The following is a 27,485-nucleotide window of genomic DNA, read 5'->3' as shown; positions in this document are numbered from 1 at the left end:
AATTTGTATGAAATCATCTAGAAAACTTACACAAGAGATCAGATCACATTTTCACATGAAAATCTATAAATTTCGGATGATGTAAACAATCAATAATATTTATAGGTGGTGTTAGTTTTGTATAATCAACTCAACATTCATCAATTACTATTAGATGTACTAGATGTCGTAAAAACAAAATGACATTGGCCTCAAATGTTTTATGATACATCATCAAGGATTATTATTATTTTCATTCTCTGAGCTGTTCATCTGTCCAACAATAACAAACTTTACACTATTAATTTAATATGCATAGAAAATCTATTAACATGTTCAACAATTTAGAGGATTTTGATGATGTGATGTGTAGCTAATCCTAAACTTTTCTTGGAAATTTATTTTTTACGATATTACTATAGTTTATTTTTCTCAAAAACCACTTCCATAATATCAAAACTGTATGAAAAAAGTCCTCATTTACTTGCATAATATATTCCCTTTAAATGAATAGTTTGGCATTTTGTTAAACTGTTAAGTTGGTACGGTTTTGAGTCTCATTACTTTAATTAATTATGATAGCATTTTTATAATCAACGTAGTTGCGAAATTGGATGCGCAGTGATCAATGACATTATTAATGGACGACGCACTCAATACAGTAGCTGGCAAGTAAATTTGCGCATTCGCATGTATAGATAGACGTCACGCAATTCAATTATGCGATATCACGCATCGGGAATTTATAGCAATATGACCTTCATTGTAATGGCGTTAGAGCAGTGTTTCTAATGTCAATGTTCATTTGAGCGAACCCGTTCGAACTGAACCATTCGTCAGACCCAACAAAAAGCATCAGGAATTTATAGCAATATCACCTTTATTGTAATGGCGTTAGAACAGATTATGCCATTCGGCAGACCCGACAATAAAGTGAGTGTCATTTTCTTTTCCAGATGATTCGTCCATATTAATGTCATTGGTAGTGATGCATAAATACACCTGGTGATCGCATTTGTTTACTTGACAAGGCCGAATTAAATTTAATGTGAAATACAGGTATTATCAATAAATTATTTTATAACATATTAATATGCGGAAAACTAATGAACCTCGAATCTATGTTTAAAGCAGTAGTTAATAACCTTTTTGGTATCGCGACCCACTTTAATAAAAAAGTTAACATTGCGGCCTTTTATGCCATGGACTACTTTTGACAAAAGATATTTTTGTGAAATAAAAAGTGAAAATGAAAACAAATTACGACGTTTCAACCCTATATTTACGTACTTTGACTTAGTATTTTCACAATGACTGTCATCAAAATTGAATAAATATAATAAGTACCTATAAACTTTCACCTTAATATATCCTATACTTAATTATTTAACAGTATTATATTATTTTACAAATTAAAATGATTTACAATACGTTTTATAATAAAATACGATATTTTTATGAGTCAGATAATATAACACATTTTGTTGTTTTATTTAGTCGGAAAAATATACTCCATGTTAGTAAAATATGAACGTATCAGTTGTTTTTTTATTGCTATCAGACTCTCGATCTGTTGTATTCCCTCATTTTATCTCCAGTAATCCCCTTATTGGTTACGATCCACCGGTCGGAAACTACTGGTTTATAGATTTAAAATTAATAAAATAATTTCGACCTATTACTCTGAGTTTTGTCCTATGTTTTAATAGCGACTTACTGCCAAGCGGGAAAAGGTGCCCTAAAATGACGTCACTGAATTATATTTTTTGAAATAGCGTTACGTCAAACTACCTCAAAATATTATAAGTAGGGAGCGGATTTATATGGAACAAAAAACATGATTATATGCATGCACGTATGCACTTAGATTCATTAAAATATGCACTAAAACCGAAGAAACATGCAGTTAAAAATTGTAAATATCATCTAATATTACTGATATAAAATGAAATAAAAAGTAATAATCTTAATCAATATAATACAATAACAAAAAAACACAAATAATCAATATAAAAAGTTTGTTTACAAGTAAAAATAATTGAATAAGAAATGCAATGTAAACTAAACACCACTGAAAAACAAAAACGACACTTAACATTTTTCTTCAATGCGGAAAACGACCTCTCAACTTCCACAGAGGTGATTGGGCAAAATTTAAAGAAAGGTGCCAGAGTTGACTTTTTGATACATCCACAGTTCGGGGATGCCATTAAAAATGCAAGTTATCCAAAATTTCGAAGAATAATTAAAAAAACTAAAATTGTAAATTCTAAAGCCCTAAAATATGCATTTATTTATGAAATGTGCACTAATGTCTCAAATATGCTCTAACGTCTCAAATATGCATTTATATGTAGGTACAATAAAATTTTATTTTTGGATTCTGTGTCTTTCAAAACGGATTTCTGCGCATCTCTCGTAGCTGTACCCTAACAAAACTTGCACTAGCATATAAATCCGGGCCCTAATAATAAGTCATACATTAGATGGCTAAAACTGAGAAAACTCAATAAATGAATATAGATATGCCACGTGTAGTTAGATGTAAAATATTATAAGAGTAAACGTATGGGACTGGTACACTATCAACTTATCAAGTTTCATGAGTAATTTCAGCAATAATGGGTAACGCTTTTTGATACCAAGTCAAGAAGTAGAACCGAAAAATTGACGAAAGATACAAAAATGATACTAAATGACGGCAATAATACCAATATCAATATCAATTAAAAAAACAAACGATTATATTTACAAATTTAATTTTAACGAGTTAAATATGGCCCGCTGGCTACTGGTTGCCATAACTGATTTGGAGTAAATATGCATATTGTATACTTTAAATCAATATGCAAATATAATAAAAATGGAAAATGTTTCCAATTTATCAATGTATTATTATCAATATAATATATATGTTTTATTTATGGCGCGTGCACATTAGAATAATTATTAATATATCTTGAGGTAAAAATAAGAATGTCATTTATCAATTAATAATAATAAAAATAGTGAAAGCTAATAAAATATAATACTATTAAAATATTACAATTCGATAAAATATAACGGGTAAATAAAAAAGATACAAGCTACCAAAAATGTACACTTACAAATACAATTACTATAAAAGATAAACTATCTACATATTTAGCACTTAGTTCATTTGTTGAGTGCATGGACGGGGTGGTATAAAACATGCCAATAAACGAAATGTTAGAAAGTGATTAGTACATGAAGTAGGGAAACGCTACTGGATTATGTTCAAGAGTTCGAGTCATTAAAAAATTGGATTAACCATTAGAAACATAGCCAAAAGATAAAATAGTTTCTGTTTAATTTTAGCGGTAATAGAGATTCACTGTAATATAATATAAATATTATCTGTGATGTCATGGATTTCGTACAAACTACCCAATAATACGGATGCATCATGGGGTATTATAATCCAAATGCGGGCTTATTTTTAAAATGCCAAAGTATATTGAAAGTTTCCAATCCCAGCCCATCAGATCGGCAAGTTATGTGCATTATGCAGATATTATACCACTTGTTTAGCGAGCAGTAAATGAAATAATATATTAAATTACTTATGCAGGTATCAATATGACTGCAATATCCATACTTCTTGCACAAAGTTAAGTGTCCGACGGTATTGTTTTAAAAAATAATGTATGTTTATCCATAAGATTACCAATACTTTCTAAAATGTGTTGACACTCTTAATAATACTCCTCATTAATCATTGACGAAGTAAGTATGTTGCGTAGACATAATATAAGAAGGCACTGTTTGCACATTGACAATGAACTGAAGGTGGCTAGACTTTCATCATCTCTCAAAAAATATATAAGTACCTACCTACAAACATAGTATTATGTTACATTACTGTGTTATAATAATTACGTTTGTAATCTTATTATATAGAGACTTATCGGATAATACTTAGTTAAATACGAATATATAATTAAATTTCAAAAATAAAATTAAAATCAATTTATAAACATTATGCATTATAATGAACATCAACAATATAATGAACTTTACAAATCACAAATTCAAGACTTATACACCATGACATGAAAAAAAATCGTACTAGCACCGTATTAAAAAAAACAAATATATTATAAAAACAGTACGCGAAGACTATTAAGGACATGGAAGAACACGGAATTAGCTAATTTTAAGAATTTATAAAAACACATCTACCTCAACTTTTCGTCACGTCAGTAGAATATAATAATATGTCAATATCCAATATCCAAATATATTTTTACGATTCCCACATAAAATAATGTATATGACTGTTATGAGAACAGTGGCGTACTCTATGTATAGGTATACTGTGAATATTATAAGGCATTTTTATGTTACCATAAAAAAAATATTTCTTTATACATTTTAATGTTACTGTAGTTTCACTGTTAATGTTATAGGTACTAATATGTTTTTGGCGATGCGATCATAACCTTTCGGAGGCATATGGCGTACTTATAACCCAGGGAACTCAAAAATAATGGGAACTGAAATACATAACGGGTAAGGCGATAGCAGGTAACCGACTCGAGTAAGGAAGAATCCGTGTTAAACTTACACACGTGTCAAGAATACGTTTTACGTCGAATACTGAAAACTGCTCTCGGCTTATGCATTTACGCTCATTTAATGTTGGTGTATTACACACACTATTGCACATGCATAATGCGTGCTTCATTTTCTTAGGGCACTCACACATTCAAAAGCCTGCTTCGACATGCGGCGTATTGAATATAGTTTATCGGTATTCTCCTTCAATGTTGTGCTGTGAGTATGCTAGAGAGAACTTACTAAGACTCTGATTATTAATGGTATATACTAGACTAGTGCGTCCTGTAGACATGATTTAGAGATTTAAGAGAACTGCTTACAACTTTTCAACCAAACAATTTTGCGGCACACTTCCCAATCACTGGCGTCATATCGATTGGAAAGATCTGCAGTTAAGTATGTAAGGTCGTAAATAGGTAACGTACAAACATGAAGCTTTTAGACACTTGGACGAATAGTTATTCGCAATTCGGTTAACTTATCGCGTGCATAACTTAGGACGTCATGATATTGAAGGAAATTTGATACGCCCTTACCAGTATTGTCAACTACTCTCACTGAAAAAAAAGTACCAGTTGAGGTAAGAAAAGATGCCATTTGATATGAAGATTCTTATTTTCCTTTAAATTCCATCACTTTGTAATTTTTGATAAAACATTGCACGTGGCGCAATTTTGTTTGAAAATTGTGTGTGCGTGATATATTTTAAAGTTATTAACTGGTTAAAAAAATCTATGTTGTCATGGCGATTTCCAAATGTTGTATTGCGCCCTTAATAAAAAAAGGGTTGTCAACCTCTGGTTTAGATCAAACGCGCACTGTACAAAAAACACAATATGAATTGAATTAGCCGCTGGTTTCAAACCCAAGATATGTGAATTTACAGGTTCTTTCCAATAATCCAACACGGACGTTAAAAAATTTTTGTATATAAAATAACCGGTAAAAATGACACATGTATCCAACGATATTTATTTGATATAAATAGTAATAAAATTAAATGTATGATAATTAAAAAACCATAAAAGTATTTTTTTAATCAAACGATGGAATTTTTATGTGAGCAGTTTGATATAAATAGATATGTTCAAAAAAATAATGCGTATAAAGTAAGGTACCTACGTCTTTAATTTCACTTTTATCTTATTAAATCGATGACACTATCATAATTGTTATTATTTAATAGTCATTAAATTTCATATTCATATAAGTGATGATGATATAATTTGACAAAAAGCTGCATAAACACTATTCGCTACGTAATATTATGATTAGGTGCAATAATACTTTTCTTTTTTCATTCAGTTAAAGCAGGAAGCGAGAAAACAAAACCTGTTTTCATATATTTTTAAAAATGTTTTCAACTGGTAAATATATATACTTATTATGCATTTTTCAATCAATTGTATTTTCAAGATTTCCTTAAACAAGCTTATTAAAAAGATTTTGACAGGATTGCTTTTATCAATATTTATTGTGACTACCGTATTTCAAACAAATTATAGATGTGCACATACTTATAACTTTTACTGTCTCTACAAGCATGATAAGATGTTGATATTGGATTACTGCATTTGCATCAATCTAGGTTTGTCCAAAGGTAATTTTTATCAGTTTTGGACTCCCAGGCCGAAGGCGAAAAAGCGATACTTCTAAACGGACGAGGCAAACCAAAAGTTAGTAGGTACTACTGATTTTCCGCTAACATAATTTTGAGCAGTGCCATGAATTGCAGATAGTCAAATTAATCAGGTCACTGTGTATTGTATTATCAAAATATGATTCTTTGTCAAAAACTGTAAATCTAATAATTTTTGCAAATGAAATAACCATTGAAAATATTCAAAGTGTACCTAGTGACATGCTTGTATTATAATTAAGCAGACAAATGTTCATAAATTAGAAATGTAAGTACTTGACATTTTTTTTCCAATTGCTGGCAATCCCAAGGTTTGCTCTCAATGTGCGTCTATCTGATAATATTTAAATCTTTGCCCTTATTATTATGGCGAAAAGGAAATAATACAAACGAAATTTTAAAATTAAAACAGCATGATGTTATGTATTGAAATATTAAAAAATCGATGTAATTTTATCATAAATATTTAATCTGAAAATGAATATTTAAGGAGGTTTCGTATATTTTTACACAAATTTATTGGAAAATTATCAATTTTTTATCGACTATTCTTAACTTCATTAGAAATCCGTTTAAATATATGAATATCATATGAAAGTTAATCCCAAATTTCCGGGATTCAGGAGTTTTTAATTCCGGGATTTCTTATTTATACCGGAATTGCAAACCTTATTTAATATACGTATCATCAATTAATATTCAACACTGCAGACTTTCATATAAATGTGTAGGTACAAAGATATGATATTCCAGATCATTCTAAAACTAGGCTCTTTACTGTATTCTACCAAGATAACATAATATTATTAAGGGTCAAGTCAAATTAAAGTCAGTGACTCTGGCAGCCGACCCTTTTCACAAATTAAAAGTGACATAGCGAGCGAAAGAATGGTTAATCTATCTTGAAATGCTATGCGTTATAGAATATTTACACATTAACGACCACAGATATACGAAGTAAAATCCTGTAACTTTGTGACATTCCCAATGGGTGAAAGATTATTGTATTGTATGTAATTCATACAAATTGTTTTCAATGTCCAGATACCTATGTTTATTTATAATATAAAATATTGTTTAAAAATAGTTGATAATCCTATTTCTGACCTAAACTTGTATTACCCAAATATTACATAATATGAAACTTACTCGACGATCTTACTTAGCTCAGTAATGGATAAGAAAACTTAATAAGATACTACAACTAGATAATTACCTACTGCGACTTACTCACTTTGTAGCTGTAATTAAATAAATTGCACATATTTGAATTGATAATTTAATATAAAATGTTTTTGTTATTGTATTTTATTTTTCAGTATTAGAGACTTTGACATAAGTCATAGACATAATAAAAACGAATATCTATCTTTGAACACATTGCGATCATGGCGATGTAATATTTTATTAGAATTATAATACATACTTATTAATATTATAAGAAGGTTGAGGTAGTCCTTATATTATTGGCAATACATTGATAGGGAATGATGATGTTGATGGTGAAACAAAACAAAACTTTCGATTTTATTAATTGCAGCCCCAATAGAGGTTACCTAGACAAGTTACCAAGGTTGTAAGTATTAACGGTAAGTTTGTTCATTGTTTTGTGTGATTTATGAACTTACTTACGATGATTATTTATTCGATTGATTATTTTATTACGTTACTAATTTTTTATGAATTCGTGACTTGAAACATCTTTATTTTGTTTATCATCAAATCAAATGTTATTGAGAATGAGACCTGTTTTAAAGATATAAATTTTTATTGACTTTTTATGAAACCTCCAATAACAATAAGACTTTTTTGCTAATTAGTTAGCAATGTTTTCATTATTAGTATGAAGCATAATAGCAGTGGATACCATGCATATATGATTATTAAAATACGAACTCATTTATTTTGCATACATTATTGTATATTGGTTAATATTGAACGGCGTTATATTGAAGATTATTTACGTTTTTATAAATCATTACAAATAAGTAAATTTGAAATTCTTCATAATTTAAAATAAAATTATTACATCATCACATATCACTTATGAAGCCCTGACTTCGTCAACCCGTTGTTCCAAGTCAGGTCTTTCGTCAAATATCCTCTTCTAATAAAAAATCCAATTTATGTCGACTTTTCATAAAAAACTTTCCGGGTTGGTCATGTTACGTTAGTCAGATCCATCATTCTGATAAACATGGGAGATCTGATCTCAGCAGTGTTTTGTATTTTATATATAATCTAAATTTTTATTTCCTAAAATGAATGAAATTTTGCATTCCAGATGTTTATCGATAGCGATACTACAGTAACATTAGTTGGATGTATGTATTCGTCTTCTGATTTATATCTCCATATCATTTTTAACAGTGACGATGGAACTTAGGTAGGAGAACTTGTCAAGTTGTCGGTTTTCACGAATGAGTAATTCCTAATTATTATATTATATAATAATAATAATAAAATCATATCAATGCTTGTAGGGAAATTATTAGGGTTTGTGTGTGTTTAATAATTGAAATGTCACTTTATCGGGTACATGTTAATATTTTTTTAAATTACATTGTGCGGTATTGATTTGGGTTTTATTGAATTCGGTTTTATTATTTATTTAGATCTGAAGCTCATAATGCATGGCAGAATAGAAACTTGAAGTTAACTAAGCAATTATTTTTATGTTGGTACTGTTAATGACCATTTGGTAGAATGGTAGTTCGAAATTTTATACCACATGGTAAAGAATGAAAGATTTGAAGATGAAGATGCTCATGGGTGTCGTTCATCAAATTTTAGCAATCGACTGAAGGCAACTAGCATTTATTCTATAAACTCCAAAAGTCCAGAAATTTACACCACAATAATATAAAAATACTTGTAGTTACTTGGCAAAAAAGTGTTGATTCCAATAAATAAAGTTATTATTTTTCTGAGAAAAATGTATTTGAAATTATTTCACTAGCAATCTTGTAATTTAATTTTAATCGTAAATATTAAACATGTAAAATATGAAATAGTTATATCAACGGTTCCTGTCTGATATACATCCGCTATCTTTCAATGCATCGTAACTGAAAGCAGTAATTCATTTGAAATATTACAAAATAATTAGGAATGCTTGAAATCGTATTTCAGAAGGGCTCATATTATTATGAAAGTAATATTTATGTATTGAAATATTTACAAGACAACCAGGATGTAACTCTGTCAAAGTGAAAGCTGAATATAGTATAAAGACATTGTCAATTATAAATTGAATTCAGTATTTGGAGAGACCATGTTCTGCTAGTGTTACTAAGGAGTGATCTATTTTATTTCAAACTACATCGTCATTGATAAATAAGTAAGGATCTTTATTATTGACCTCTTACCAATATAAAAAAAAATCTTAGTTATTGCAATTAATATAAGTAGTTATTTTTTATTTGTATTTTTATTCCTCTTGTTGGAATTATAGTGGGCTATTTAAAATATAAATGTCATGTGAAGATATCTCTGTATTCGTATAAGCTTGAATTGGACAAGTTAACATTTGATATAGGTAACACTATAATGTGAGAAATTTAATTACGATTGATTATAAACTCACAATACACCTATTCAATGCGTACTTCTCCATGTTTTCTTGAATGTCGATATATCGATATATTAATCATAAATAATATTTTAATCCTATTACTGTGTTATTTTAAAACAATATCTAAGCTGTTAATAATTTAAACGTGCCACAATCAGGGGCTTTCAAACTCGGGATCGGCATTTTTTAATCTTGAAATAACGGGATTAAAAATTATAGATTCCCCACATTGGTTCTGTATGTAAATTTCGTTAAATATAAAACATTTACGTGAATTAAAGATCTTAAACAAAATTAACAGTTTCCATTTTTCTATGAAAATTGCGTTATATTTTATGTGTATGCAAAATCACGTTTCCAATTTTCATTATCATATTTTAAAGTCGTGTCATTTTTAATTTTGTAAAATTTAGTAGATACATAGTAATTATTATTTATCATTATATTAATAATTATTATCAGTGGTGTAATGGGACCATAGTTCGGTGGGTCTGCGATCCGGGTCTTATTTTGTTTTATTATTGTGAAATAGTTGTTTTAGGTACAACATACAACATAGTCTTAGATTACTTAAATATAGATAATGGCGTAGGTAGTTGTAATTTTTTACCTGCGAAAAAATCGACGACCTAGTTAAGTATGTATATTCATCTCAATTACACTGATCGTCGAAATGCGAAAAAATCGATTAAAATTCAAAGTGATTTTGCCTTTTTACATAGAGTAGTAAAATTTAGAATGTTCAGTACCTAAACATCGTAATATTGAAGAATGCGTTTTTGAAAAAGTGTGTCGGGTGGGAGTTGACTGTGATTTAAAAAAAAAATAGCGTCCCGGCATTATTATATTTAGCACTACTGATTATTATAGCGATAATAGATTGAAAACAATAATTGTAAGAGTTTTATAAAAGATTAGATAGATTACATAATATAGTCTCAATAACTATTTTTTTTACAATAAAATTTATTCCCTACCTAATCAATAACCAATGAATTATCTACAAGCATGAAAAATCTATTCATTTTCATACTACTCAGATATTATTATGTTCACATAAATCCCAAGATTCTTTAATCGAGGTCAAGAATACTAATCTTAAAATCCCGGTACTGAATATTTTGTCAGGGAATACAATTTATAAATCCAATAAGCTCGCTAGTTAAATATTATGTTAATAAAACATACCTATGTATAATAATTATATGCTACTAGTACAGCGGTGGTCATATCTGCTCGTGATTTAAATGTCATTGTCTAAAGAAGGTATTGAATGGTTTTCACTAATGACATAAGTGTAATTTAGTTCTTTCTCCATATTTTCAGACAGCATGAAGTTCTTCAGTATCACTTCAAGTTTCTTTGTGTTATTGCTCTGCCAGTGCATCATTAATCGACAAGTATCAGGAGCGCCAGTAGACGAAGTCTCGGCTGATGATGAAGAAATTTCTGAAGTAATTGAGAGAGAGGGCGAGAGCGAGGGAAGATCGATAGGGAAAATCATCGCACTGAGCAAAGCACCATGGCGGTTTGCAAGCAGTTTGGCTCATCGCTTGGGGTACCTCTTAGACCCTGCTTATTTACAAAGTGCACCTGGATATTTTACCTCACCTATTGGATATTTCAATCAAAACATTAAGCCCACACAGGTTATAGGATACACTGGAAATTACCATGTGAGAAATATTGATGACAACAATACTGATGAAGATTTTTGATTTGAGCTTTTGGAACTGATTATAAATTATTTCAAAAAATACAGTATTCAAATAACATAAACTAAATAAATGTAAAGGTTAGTATTAGTTGCAAAATAATATTGCAATGTATTTGATATATTGTTACTCATTTGATGTATACGTAGTATGTTTATGATAAAACATACTATAGGTATTTGACTGGATTTGTGTAAATATATTATTACTTGATTTATATCTATAATATATTTATAAATTCAGATTGATTTAAGTTTTGTACTATTCCGTATGAGTCATTTTTGACCACCAATATTTACCATACCAAAAACGACTCAAATGGAATAGTACAAAACCTAAGTCAATTACAATATAAATTTTTTTTTTTCAAATATCCAAGTCGATAGTATATATTAGTTGTTATTATTTATTATTATTATGTAAACGACAATATGTGAACCAAATATACCTAATTTATAATATTAATAGTATTGTTTATTATTTACCTCATTGCGATTGAATGTAAAAGTTTTGTATGAAATAGCAGAGAAATTCACCACAAGAAGTCATTTCGTAAAATGGAGAGACCAATGAAACAGATTTGTTAATATTTCAAAAACAATAAGAGAAGAAAAGCTTTGTTCTCTCTCATATAGATGGCGATTTTTCAATGAAAAATTTACTCTTCATTTTGCATGAAGAGAATGATGTAAACATGTTCGCAATAGTCATAATCAGATTAGGCGTGTTCAGAGTTTTGTGTAAAAATAGGCCTCTGACAGAAAATTTAAAATTATCTTTCTTAATAAATTATCGAAAGTTCAATAAATTTCATATATAATTCGAGAACACTGGGATCAGGTTTATTGTTGCCGAAGGCTATTTTCACGATATATAAGCATGTTATTTGAAATGTGAATATAATATTGACGAATATATATTATTATATTCACCATCATAACATTTAATTTTTTAAGTGAATGTTTGTGTGTAAAAAATAAGGTTTATTATAGAAATCTCTGGATAATTATAAAAATAGTGGAGTAATCACAACATAAAGAAAGATGATACTCACATTCTGCATGGTTGGTATACGTATTATTTTGTGTGTTTTAATAGTTTTTTACCTACGTATTATTTATCATATTTCGAAGAGATTAGGTATGCGTTCTGAAGTAAACTGACACAAGTGAAAATTCCCAAAAAGAAAACATAACTTTGAATTTACACAGTGCAATTTTTTAAGCTTTCATTTCGAAATAATCTATATATATATTTTGAAAACAGCTAAAGATGATCATTTTTGTAGTTTTATTTTGTAAGTATATAATATATTATCATACGTAGCTCTACTACCGAAACGTCGGTGGCCATTTTTCTTTAACGATGTTTAGAAGACATTGTATTTTATATTAATTAATAGCGGTCCAAGCTGTCGAGTGCCAACATGCTACAATGCGCCTACGTACAAAATATTATTTTTTATATGACTACCAATTCAACCACATTAAAAACGTTCTAAAAAATTCACCAAGTAGGTACTGTAATACTAAAAGTTCATAAGGTTTCCTATAACAATAGTACAAGCTCTCTGTTATCAACATAATAATAATTATGACTATTGAATTTTTTATTCAATATTGAATACACAAAAGATGAATGTAAAATTATTGTTCTTATTGCAAATTCATTTGAACTCAGAAAAGATACATATTGTGAAAAATCTTAGAGAAAAGGTCACGCCAAATGGGAGTCGAAGTCTTTTCACTGTCCTGGTGAACGCTCTATCCCCTGAGCTACTGACGGGACTATGATTTGTGCGTATTACATATTATAATATATTATACGCGCAATTGACATATAATTTGTCTTCGTCAAGCAAGCGGCTGACTTTATAATTAAATCTAGGTATCTAATTAGTTACTTTATAGAAAGTGCTAGGTAATTTAAGATGTCCTTATGCTCGTTAATAAAAAAATATATGTATTATGAAACAATATAATATGAATTTATTTGTTTTCGATCTGATTGTTCCAGGTGTACTCCTTCGTATTCATAAGTGGTATCAATGCTTATCCAATCATTATAAAACCAAAGACGATGACGCAAGCCACTGATCAAGAAACCTCTGCAATATCACCAAGTCAATTACCAAATAATAACGATGGGGCCAACTACAACTTTCAGTCACTGCCAACATATCAAAATGCAATAAATCCATTAAACGTCCAAACCGGAAGTGAGCAGCCATTCAATTACAATGTGATACGGTCACACTTGATTGGAATGATGAATAATTTGGCACAGAAATTTAGTCCGATGGTATATACGTTTAATTTTGAACAACCAGGAAATCAACAAGTTATATACTGGCGGACGAAAAGCAGCGAACCTATGGCTGTATTTCACGAATGGACGTCAGGATTTCGTCAAGTACCAGCCACGGGCAATACACAAGTATTTTTCCAAAATAACGAAGAACAAGATCAACCTGATGTACAAGTATTCGAAATATCGGAAAAGAAATGATATCCTAAATTTTAATTCCATATAAATACATACACCGTGGTATATTTTTGTAGTACTAATTTAGGGGGAAAAGCTTTATTTACTATATTTTAGTAGTCACTAGGAATTTCACGGAAAACTTTTAATCCTTATAATATACGAATATTTTTAAATCCCGGTATTAGATAAAACAAAGATTTTCGACTAAAAGTTTAGATTTATTTTTATAGAAAACATCATGATCGATGTAAAAAGATTATTAACAAATGAATATTATTTTTTACCGTTAAGATTGAAAAAAAATCAATAGCAGACATTCCACTTATGATGTTATTATACGGAAATTTAGTAAATATCTGTAGGCATTGGTTTATGCTTAATTAAAAGGCGTAACTATTTACAAAAGTCATATTAACATTAATCCAAAAATTCAGATTTATAATTTATATTTTATAGGAATATAATTAGACGGGGATTTGTGAAGGAAATCTGTGATTGAATACATCGTGATTTTAAACTCCAGTGGCTATTTCAACTAATTTAAAATATTTTTTTTTAAAATGATTACTTATTTAATAAATATTTAAATGCAAACATGTCAATTTCAAAAATAAAACAAAAATAAATACTTTTTAAAATGGGTGATTTATTGATAATATAACAATATAAACCTTAATACATAACTTTATTTGATTTTTATTCGAAATTACTGTTATTAGTGTCTTATAATAACAATAAAAAGAATCCTACATCCTTAATGCTGTTTTTATTCAAAATTGACTTTTCTATTATTTGATCTTATGTTCATTATAATGATTTAGTACCTATTAATAGTTATGAAATTGATTTAAACCATTGTGTTATAAAATTTATATAGTTATTCTCATTGTACAGTTCATAAGTTTTTTGAACAGACTGTAATCATTGATAATATTACTTCAATGAATGTAATAATATGAACTAATCTACGTATTTCCAAATAAATTGAGATTAGTTACTTTTATCAGCACGATTCATTTTTTTTACGACCATGTCCGATCCTAATAGGAACATATGGGCCTCCACATAGTAGAGGTTTGTATTAACAGATTTTGTTTTTTTTTACGAGAAATGGATGTCAGCCACTTGCTCAACCTATTAGGTCCATACCCTGACAGACACAAATTGAAAAACAATATGTGTACTTGCCAGACCCAGGATTCGAACCTGGGACCCACGGCGTGATAGTCCAACGCTTAAGCCGCGCGGCCACCGTGATATTTATATTGAGTTATAATGGATTCACCAATGTAGTTACCAAATAATAGGTTACTAAAAGTACATAAAAATATTTATTATTTTATACGTAATTTGGAACCTAAAATAAATAAATATGTATTTAACCTATCTAAGCTGATCCATATTATCTATTAAGTATGTTCATTGTTATGTATTATTTTATTCATTGAATATTTTTCAAAAAAAAAAATATATGTTTGCATATTGCAAAATTAAAGACATCTGGATAATTAAGTGCAATATCTATATAGTATAATTTTAAAACAGAATGCCATTGGACAGGCGTTTAGGTACTGTATTTAAATATATCAGTTATAAACTTATAGGTATCTCTATATATATAAAAATCTCGTGTAATGTATATTTTTTAGGTATGAGAATAGGTCAACAAGTATATTTCATACCGATAGGTGATTAGGGTATCTCTATCCAGAAAAATTTTCTTTTATTTTTTTGGCAATTTTTTTTGTATTTTTTTTTTATTATTTGGCATAAAAAATACCTATAACCCCAAATTTTCATTCTCCTACCTCCCCCTACCATTTTTTAATCGCGATTTTATTATTTTTGTATGAACAAATTTAACCGTCGTTCGTATTTCAAACAGAACGAAATTATTTATGTTGTCGAATGACAGATGGCGCTACGTCCGAGAAGAATTCAAGAGAAGCGTCGCGTCATTTTGACATTTCATTCGGCATATCAAAACGCAGTGCGTGCAAAATTTTGTACGATTTATTTTAATTTATCTATTTTTATGTGCGTGTATTACAGTGCACAATGCCAACAAGACGCAAGGAGGGCCATTTGGGCCGTCGAACGAATAAAGCAACAAACATGCAAAATAGTAGAGCAGAAAGAACAGGCGAACAAATCCAACAAGATAACAAAAACGTGCGTGTAAGCATGTCGCAATTGCGTGCATCCCAATCACAAGAGGCACGAGCTGAACGAAATCAACAACGACAATAGGAACTGAGCCAAGCGCGCCGGTTCGTAGTTAACACACGCAGAGCAAATGACCGACAACGCCAACAAGTACATCGAACATTTACATCCGCTTCGTTACTTCGTCTCGCATTCGAGTACGAGCCAGATATTGAATATTCCGCTCATCCGAAAGTGCTGATTGGTGCTATGGACAAAGAATGTCCCCATTGTCATGCGCTCAAATTCAAACTTGAGTCAGCCGGGATGTGTTGCGCATCAAGAAAAGTGCAACTACCAGAAATTGAGATATCACCAGAACCATTGAACGGCTTGCTCATCGGCACGGTTCCAGATTCAAACTTGTTCCTGAAGTCTATTCGCACATTCAATCCATGCTTCCAAATGACTTCGTTTGGAGCAACAGAAATAGTTCACAATACTGCGGCAAATGGTCAACAATTCCATTCTACGTACAAAATCAAAGGCCAAGTATATCACAAAGTAGGCTCATTGCTGCCAATGCCAAACGAACCACATATTTTTTTACAAATCTGCTTCATGGGCGGTGAGGACATCAATCGTGTGGATGCAAGTTGCGGCTACAATAACTTCAATTCGCCTAATGCCAGGCGCATCGTCGCAAAACTGGACGCCCTATTGAATGAGCACAATGAATTATTGAAATTCTTCAAAGCACACATGCACGAATCGCAAAGTGACAATCACGCTATTGTCATCAATCCTGATAAAACACCAGCTGGAGAGCACGTGCGTCGATTCAATGCGCCTGTTGTTGACGACATTGCTGGAATCATGGTTGGCGACCGCACATCGACGCGAGAAATCGTGATTCGAAGAAGAAACAATAATCTGGAGTTTATCGCTGACACACACCGTTCATACGACGCTCTCCAATATGCGCTTATTTTCTGGAAGGGACAAGACGGATATTGCATAAACATTATACAACGAGATCTTGTCACAGGTAATTCATTCATTATGAACATCATTACTCATTTTGAATTGAGAAAATGAATGGTTGATGTTTTTTTGTTTTTATCGGCGGTCATCGTCTACAGCGCTCTATTTCTCTTTCTGTCATAGATCCCATCCCCACACACTTACGATACATTCGTTATTTTTTATTTAACAACCAAAATATTCATTAGAAATAATTTATATGGCAGAACAACGTTTGCCGGGTCAGCTAGTATTATTATATAAGTTAAAACTCATGTAGCATTTTCGATTTGGCTTTTAAATTTGAAAAATGAGTTGCATCGAGTTGAGTTTTATTTCTAGAGCTAATGCATGTCAATCTGTCGTATTATATTATATTTTAACCTAACCTAACCTAACCTCACCCAACTAAAACATAATAATTATTATGTAATGCAGATTCCATGTTACGTATATCCTGAAAAAACGTTGGTAGATTACGATATAATATGTAGGAAAATGTATATAATAGAAATGGCATACCTACACAAGTAAGTATCCACGATAATATTATATCATCATTGTTCAAACAGTTCAAACATACCTAAACGGTAGATTTTTTTATATAAATAAACTAGGTATCTACTTAAATTTTTTGGAAACTTACTTAATAGTTTCATAATATTAGACACTTCTTAGTCATAATATTGTTAAATAAACAAAGTTAATATTTCAAGCAAATAAACGCCTGAAGCTAAAATATTACCAATAATTCAAGGGAATTCAGTATACAGGATTACCTTGAATTTATGTTTGCAAAGTTATTGAAGTAGCTAATATTTATGAATTTTAAACAGTGTCTTATAAATAACCATCATTATGGGTCTGCAATATATTCTGATGGTAAGAACTATTAATTATTTATTCACATCATAAACGAACAAAAAAAATATATTTTTTTAAATCTCATAAAAATACATATTTAATATCTTAGATAAAAGTTGACTTTCACTGTTCAAGTGAGTATTCTAATCCTTCGAGTTGTCGATCCATTTTTTGTCTTACATCTATTCAGAATTAAAACAATATAATATATATATATATATCGACAGCTTCGTCTTCAAACCAGCAAACTCCATTTAGGAAAATTGTTTAGGAAGGAGAAAAAAAAATAATAATTCAACTATCGAGCGGAATTCCACAATTCAAAAAATACACTTGGAAATTATTTTTTACAGGTAAGCTGCATGAATTAATACACTATTATAGTTTCCATTTTATATAATTATAAAGAAAAATTACATAAAGAGCGGAGTTGTTCCTTTTACGATATTGAAACTTTGGCACCTGCAGTTGGCTATTTTGTGTGACGAACGATAACGCATTTATTTATAGATTTAGCAGTTTGAAATTTGGTGAAAGCATAGAAAACATACTTTATAACAAAATGCTATCAAAATATCATTTTTGGTCAAAAGTGCAGTTAGCTGGTTTGCAGATTAAGCAGTCAATATGCAAAACATATTTAAAAAATATACATTATGAATATGTTTCAGATAACGGGAGTGATTTCTTCATTAATCATTGATATTTATTCCGCACCGGTGTTTACAAAGCCTGCATCTGAGACTTTGAACGTTGTCGGAATGGTTGCGTCTGACTTTTTACTAGGATCCCAGAAAATCTTACCGGGCAGCCGATTTCCAGATGTCGTTAAACTTAATGCTCAGGCGCCTTTGGATGGAGCGCAGAAGATTTTGTCAGGTAGTAGATTACCTGTAGGTATAATGAGTGATTCCAGTGACAATCTCAAAGTAGATAGTGCAGAAAATAATTCAGATCGTATAAAAATTGATGATCAAGACAGTGATGTGCTTTCTGACGTAACAAGTGTTTACGAGATACGTAATAGATATTCTGATGACACATCGAAAACTACAACCACCGTCACAAACGAAAGTGTTGAATTAGGATATTATCCACCAAAAATGTACTAATTAAAATATACTTTTAAATTAAGTGTTAATTGTAATTAATGTGTAAATAAGACTGTCAAGTATTTGGATACTGTTTTAAAAATAATATTGGTATTTTTATGATACGTAATACATACAATAATATTTAAAATACATGTGATAATTAAAACTATTCGAAATATTTTAAGCTAAATACTCCACCTACCAGGCACCTAGCGGAAAACATACGAAGCTTGCAATTTGACTAATATATGCGTTCCTAAAAACAAGAAAACTTATAATAAAAAAAGTTACAAAATGTGAATTCGTTAAAGAATTCTGTCTAATTATTACATATTTTTTGTGGTCATGTTTATTATTAAAATTGAGTTTTTAAGTTTTCGCTATATTGTAGAAAATATGTTTCACTGATTCGTAGGATTAATGTTTTTTCTTATGTATTTTTAAAAAAATTAAATTCTCTCTATTTCTATCAAAGTGAGCTTTATATTTTGTAGGTGGAGTGTAAACATTACAAATGATTCGGAGTTATAATAAATTTGGATACCATACAATAAGATTCAATCCTCTAATCCTCTATGTGGGCACATACATATATTATTAAACATTGTAAAGTATCAAGTACCTATTTCACTATTATGTTTTGTCAAATTTATAATAAAACCTTGAAAAAATAACAAAATGTTTTATTTTTGAATAATTCTTTTAATATTTATTTGCTTTACACAGAAGAAATAATATTGATTAGAATACATACTAAGTATTTGTAGAAATATTTAAAAACTATTAGGAAATTCATAAACTATTAGAACATATTCGTAGCCTTATTCGTTGCCGGTTTGTCAGAGGTGTTATAATTTTATTACATAAATTAGTTATATAATATAAATATACTGATAATGTAAATTCTTTCGTATATAACTATAAAAAAATACATTTTTTATAGGACAGACTATTTTTTTACAATTTATAATATTACAATTATAAATAATTCTTTATTTGAAAATTTAAAAATAATATATTAATGCCCATCTGCACGGTGTTGAGATTTTTAAAAATAAAAAAAATGTGTTTAAAAATCCTTATTATTTACTTTTCACAGACCAAAAGATAGTATTATACATTTGAATAAATCATAAATTACTGGTTTCCAAAATGTATATTAGTTATACTAACAGCAAATTATAATGTTGCAATTAATTTAAAATATGTATGATTTGATAATCATTATAATATACATTAAATTTATGGTAAATTGTAAAAAATGAGATGCAATGTCAGTCTTGCGATGGTAATACTCATTTTAATTATTACCATATAACACAGGGGCACTTTCACTTATGTCACTGGTAAACGATTGCTATTCTGTTTATTTGATTTTGTGAAAGCTATTTTCTGTATGTTCTGCCTTGAGGTTCCGGATGGGCAGCATTGTAGGCGAGCGAGTCCCTTATTGCCTTCGGGATTGGTGGAGGAGTGGGGATATGGGCGCCTTCAGCTCTGAAACCATTTTCATCAGCTATGTACGTGATTGTATAAAGGACGCCATCCGGTCCTGTGTAGGAATACGATCCTTGCATGACCTGAAAGTTAATTAACAATTCCCCTGTTATAAAAATATCAATATAATTGGTAAATTTGGTCAGAGGTTTGGTGATGTGTAGATAGAAAGAAATCACATTAAACGAAACTTGGTCTGTTAAATATCGAAAGTTAAATTGTGGTGAATCATTATATTTTATTAATCAGTATTTAAACACAAATTTCACCAATCAAGAAAAAATCAATAATATACATATTAACCTTTACATTAAAGCATAGTTAAGTAAAAACTATCTGCATAACTAATTATAATACTCTAAAGTTTATATTATATTATTATCAGGGTCGGATTTACACTTGAAGGGGCCCTGGGATAAAACATATTGGAGGGCCCAAAATAATGGTAAAAGTTTTTTTATAGATTTTTTCGATTTATTTTTAGGGCTGCGAGGCTTTTGACTCAAAGGTAAATCAGGCCCAGATTATTTATACTGTATTGAGTTAAAAAAAAAAAAAAAAAGTAATATACGGGTTTGGCTCGTAAATTAATATATATGGGCTTATATAGGTTGGAGATTATATTGACAGATATTTTTATGAGGAGCGATTGTTAGCTATTCGCTAAATCGATTAAATGTGTTTGTTTTAAGCAATCACAAATTAAAAAAAAATACTATGATTTATTTGCAGACGCGTAATCAAAGCCGAACATACGACTTTTGAGACGGGCGCTTTATAAATTATGCTACCGTATGGGTGCATGATTATTTTATATAGGTAGGTACGTTATAGTATTCAGATCATTGATATCAATAATTATTACGTTGCTTCAATTCTTTACTAAGACTTTATGAGAAAGTATTAAATAAAAAAGCTTACTTGAGCTTCTTGTTGAGAGCCTCGATTTTTGAGGAAGCCATCTTCTTGTGCTCTTATACCATTTCCAGTTTCATAACTAAAATAAAAAATATACAACTTAATATTTTAATAAAATTTGTAATGCACGTATCTATAGTATACCTACATAGATCTGGTGAATTTTATTATGTAACCTCGTTAAGATATATTTTTTTTTAATTTTCATACGGGTAGTAAAATTTAATGTCAAAAGTATAATTAGTATTTTTTTAAATTAATTATTTCACTTCACTAAATATATTAATACATAAATTAAAGATTGTGACTATTTAACATATCTAAATATAACGTGATATTTTTAGCATGATACGTAAAAAATAAAGTAATGTCAAACTTGTATCGATATGATCCGTCCACATTGGATTCACTGTTATATTTTAAAATAGGTACATCTTTGAGTGGGCTATATGAAGGTCCCCTCTGGGCTGATACTGCAACTATCGCGATGACCAAGATCCATAAGAGCTGAAAATTAAGATTTTGAATAAGAAAGTGGGTACATATCTAAAATACATAAATACAAAATAGTATCATAAATTTTTAAGTCAATATTTTTTTTGATGAATAGTGATTTGATTTCATTTACTTATAAACGGAAATATTATTATCGTTATTAAAAATGACAATATCTATGATTGTGTTTTAATAATTTATGTCTTGAGGATTTTATAAAAAAATAATGTAAAGGGGCAAGAAAGGTTAATCTAATTTTCATTGTGTTAATGATACGTACTATATTTAATGTATTTCACAATATATGTATAAGTATACCCATTCAAAATAAATTACCATATCCGCTCTTAGCCGGAGCATATATATTATATACCTCTATAGAATGTAGGTTACAGTAATAGATTTTTAACAAACGAGAAGTAATTGTTAGTCATTCCTCGTATCCATTCGGTCATTAAAACAAACATTTTTTCAAAATCCAGGATTTGAACCTATATCAGCGGCTTCAGAAACGGGCACTCCGTTAACTCCGTCATCCCAACAATGCCCACAATAGCCTAGCGGGTAACGCGTTGATCTATAATATAGTAGGTACTGGGTTCAAATCTGAGGTCTGACAGAAACATATGTAGTTTTTCAATGTGTATTTAGAGTCAGAGTATGGACCTAACATGTTGAGTAAGTGGATAACATCCATTTCTCGAAAAACAAAATTCTGTTAATACAATCTCTACTATATGGAGGCCCATATTATGATTTTCTTAGGATCGAACATGGTTAAATAATTATTTCTGGCGTAATAAAGTGCATAAGTATTGTAACTGTAATACAAGTATATATTCGTTTGTTGAATTGATACATTTTATAAAACATCAAAATACAACGCCTACTGTATTGACAGTTATGATTGCTTACACTTTACATTTCACTTATCACACAATATTGTTAACATCTATGATTTTTTTAAATTAAAAAATAATTAAGCAGGTGTCCCACATAAGTATGTATTTAGCTAGTTATATTATTAATCCTAAAAACTTCCCAGTAAACTGCACTTACCATCTTCATTTTAAATAGATAAAACAACACCGATTGATACAAAAACACAAAGAACAGGGGAGTTTTCACACAGAATATTAACTTTGCAACTGTTTTCAATAAAATTGGAGCAAATTGAGTCGTAATGCTGCTGTGGATGATGGTTCAATAGTGGACGAGATTGCTGGCGAATTTATCTTATATCAAAACCGATGGTCTTCAAATATGAATACAACAATGGAATTTGAAGTGTGGGGTTCGGTTTTCATTGTTATGTATAGCGAGCGGACGCGGTCTACCGAGGGTACTATTGCACATCTCCGCTATAATACCAAATCAGGTCCACAACTAATATGTAAAGCTATACAGATCTATCTAATTATTGTCTTGTTGTAAACGTGATTTTTTTTATTATATACAGCTTGTCAAAATTAAATCATACCAGAAGAATTTCAGTAAAATTATAATTGCAATATATAAACAAAAGTATATTCACTAGCAGATACCTAGAGACATTTATAGCCTGTTTATTTTTTAGATGCAGTTTAATATAATTAAAAATAATATAAGGTTATGTTATTAATTAAATCCGTTTACATGGTACCTAATATGAGAAAGAATAGTACAGGTGTGAAAAATTGTAATTTAAAAAAATCATATTAGTACTAATGCCATTATTGCAAATATCTAAATTATATCCATGCACTAATTGGATACGTTATCAGTGCACGCAATATATATATTTTGGCACATTTTATTATATTATCATATATCGTAATAATATTTAAATATTCAGGACATTTTAATACTTACAATGTTGCGTAATATACATTAATTTAATTGACGTATTTTTGGTAGAATTTCAGAAAACAAAGTTTATATTAATTCTACGATATTTATTATTTAGCATAACATATAAATACTCTGAACGATTATAGATAACTTCTGTTTTAATAATATTTTAAATATTATTTACGTTAATAAATTTTTCATAATCATGAAATCATACATTTATGAATGAATACTTCTTCAAGTTGATTTTATTTATCTTGATCCTGTATAATATACTACCACATCCTTCTGCAGAAAACCTTGTTACTGATCTAGCGGCTTGGTAGACTATTTTTCTGATGTTTGTTGCCTCTGGGTACACTCGGACAATTAGATTTCACCAGCGATGATATTTTCTTCAAGATATATATCCTGCCTAAAACTTAAAATAAGCATAAGCAAGATAGATAATGTAGATGCTTAAAAATAATTTATACGAAAATACAGGACAATAAAGAATACCAACTTACAAGAAAGATACCAATAAACCATTGGTCACATAATTTATTTTTATTTATGAATGAAAATATGAATTGATGAAACAACCTATTACGTTACAATATGTAATATGAAACATTATAAAAATAAAAGTATACGCCTAAAGTAATCATGAATTCAAATATGATAATTTACATTGATATATGCACCCACGGTGAAGCAGTGGCGGGAGCGCCTGCATTACTTAGATTACGTCATGTTCGAGTCACTTCTGCACACCTATTCTATACACGACGCTGCTATCACCGGCTATCGGCGACTATTGAGGTTAGTTTATCATATTTAGGTTTTATAATTGTTGCAATAAGTTAACCGTCTAAACTGTCAAAACTCTCTTGTTGTAAAAGCTGACACAGCCAAGAGAGGTGCTGTTAAAACATAACACTTTTTGACAGTTCATACGGTTAATTTATTGTAACAATTAACAGCCTGAATACATAAATATGATAAACTACCCCCGATAGCCGCTGATAGCAGCACTGTGTATAAAATATATGCGCTGTACTAAATTGATGTGACGTTTGAAGTGTGTATATAAAAGAGTTTGATAAAATAATCTTCCTTATATCCATATGCCCCATTTAGAAATGAAAATGTAGATTATTTTTTTTCTTTACCTATATGCAGCACAATTTAGCAATGACAGTGATTTAGAAAGGACATGGTATGAATCAGCATATTGAAGTACGTACCAACAAACATTTACGGAACAAATTATCATAATAATTATCTAGGTACTAACATTAACAATTCGTTCGTAACAATAAAAGGTTACTCATTTATGACCATGACCTTACGTTGGTTTTGTTCATCAAATTAGATTTCGATGAACATTGAAAGAATTTTAACCAATTACCTACCTGCAACTGAGTGGGTAAATAAGAAATACCAATAACTGTTTAAAATGGAATAATAATTTCACTTTACATCCTTTTGAACAACGCTACACGTTAAATATGTGCACCATAATGCTATTGCGCTAAAACACTAAATAACCAGTCATTATGTGCTAACATTTACCATTTTCATCTCGCGCGAAGTAGGTAATAAAAAATAATGATCCGTTTAAATATTTTTCTGGGTTTCAGAAAACGTAAAACAAAACTGAAATTACAAATTTTGACATGATTTAATTTTTTGTATAGATTGAATTAGAATACATAGGTACTCCACCTAAAAGGCACTTAGTGGAAAAAGTAGTGTTTTTGGAGGGTATATATTATATACTGTGGTCTTTAAATAATATAATAAAGTATATTAAATCAATTATTAAGCTATGTAAACAGATGACATAAGAGGAGTTAGCAGACTGAGTTGGATGTAGAAGACACGAGACTGGATGCATTGAAAATACGAAACATATCATATCCATCAGAGGATGCCTATAAGCTAAAATGAAGTACATAATAATATATAAATTGTTTTCAAACTTTATTCTTGATTTTAAAACAAAAAAATGATACTAAAGATAAGGTAGAAAATGAGTCAATTATGCCAATCCACAAAATAAAGAAAATAACTTTATCAGAACGCTAGTTAAAAAGTTTTTCTTTCAATTATCTAAAAAGTATTCAAGAATTTGCAATCTCGAGATTTCTTGACACTACAAAAATACCGTTAGTACTCTAATTAAGGACCAGGTAAAATATGCCCAACTGAAAATGCTACTAAATGTGATTATCTTAAGTATATTATTTTATGTTACAGTATGCAATATGACGTGGATATACCTAATATTAATTTATAATGCTTAAAATTTTACTTGTTTTTTATCCGTAATTTTGAGAATTCACATTATGTCTGAGATTGAAATCCCCAGTTGAGGAAGTATGCGTGATAAAGACGTAACTAGGAAAAAAATGTGTCTTTGGTTTTTGTTTTTCTCCAATTATTTAAATATTTTAAATGATACTTACATATAACAAAAAATAGATTTGTCATTAAATTGTAAATGTTTACTACTAAAAAAGCCATTAAAAATTGTAATGAAGAAATTTGAAGTATTTTTAAGGGAAAATTCTGTAACCATCTGTTAATACAAACCTCTACTCTGTGGAGGCTCATATGATCTTATTAGGGTCGGACATGGACGAAAAAAAAAAGTGTAATTAAAAATAAGACATCTAAATATACATTGCGATACAACTGGGGTGATAAAATAATTATTTGTATCAATTTAATATGAATTCTCAAAATAGTATATACAAATAGTATACATTAAGTCAGGGGGGGGCAAACTTTTTGGATGGAGGGCCAAATTCAAGAATTCAATATGAGCGACGGGCCGCAAGTAAAATACCATTTTTAGATATACACTATTTATTATCACGAAAAAAAAACATTACAAAAAATTAATGAGAAAAATGAAACTGTTGTACATTTTTGAACATTTTTTTTAAATTCAGGTGTTAATTTTGTAGTTGATATTCTCAAAACTGCTTATGAGCATCGGAGATATTTGATCGTAAAGAATTTTTATTGAGGTTCATGATCGAAAATGTTTGTTCACATAAATATAGGTTGATCCAAAAATAACGAACATTTTTCTTGCATAATCTTTAAGTTGGTCGAATTTGTCAGAATTAAGGTCTGAATTAATTTTTGTAAAATTTGGAGATTTCTTCACGACGATGCAATTCTCTTAAATCAGTGTCACACTGCAGATCAATAGTCTCAAGTTGTAGCTCTGTCGGTACACTATCAATATCTATTAATCTACATACAATATCTATACCCAGAGCGAGATTACAATCTGAAATTTCTTTCCATTCATTCTCAATCGATGTACAACGTAGAAAATAGTGGTTATATAGTGTGAGACGAGACGCAAGGAAGACGTACTGAGTTAATACATTTAAGAAACAACAAGTTCTTCAAATTTTAATCTATTGTCAATATTTTTTAAAATATATATAAAAAGTTATTCGTAATCAGAAGTACAATTAATAATGGCGGGCCGCAGTTTGCCCGCCCCTGCATTAAGTATTTAAATAATAGTACGTTAGAAAATAAAATATTCCCACTAGCATACGTTAATGTATTTTTGCTCTGTAGTTTATTATGTTACAAAACAAAGGAGGTGGAGATTGCATTATGTGCAATGAATA

General features: G+C 29.6%; 1 protein-coding gene across 1 annotated transcript; it reads right to left on the bottom strand.

The window, feature by feature from the left end:
- Positions 1-19,893: 19,893 nt before the first annotated feature.
- Positions 19,894-23,204, bottom strand: LOC147068155 (endocuticle structural glycoprotein SgAbd-2-like). Its single transcript, XM_085952204.1, has 4 exons — positions 23,071-23,204; positions 21,893-22,023; positions 21,520-21,595; positions 19,894-20,681 (listed from the first exon to the last, which is right to left on the bottom strand). The coding sequence occupies exons 1-4, from the start codon at positions 23,077-23,079 to the stop codon at positions 20,487-20,489; spliced, it is 411 nt and encodes a 136-aa protein (XP_085808330.1). The 5' UTR covers positions 23,080-23,204; the 3' UTR covers positions 19,894-20,486.
- Positions 23,205-27,485: the final 4,281 nt, after the last annotated feature.

The sequence above is a fragment of the Rhyacophila brunnea genome, unplaced genomic scaffold (genome assembly GCF_057557595.1).
Source record: "Rhyacophila brunnea isolate RB1 unplaced genomic scaffold, BYU_Rbru_1.0 scaffold_3, whole genome shotgun sequence".
Taxonomy (NCBI): Eukaryota; Metazoa; Arthropoda; class Insecta; order Trichoptera; family Rhyacophilidae; genus Rhyacophila; species Rhyacophila brunnea.
The sequence above is the reverse complement of the archived record's forward strand: the minus strand, read 5'-3'. Positions and strand labels throughout refer to the sequence as shown.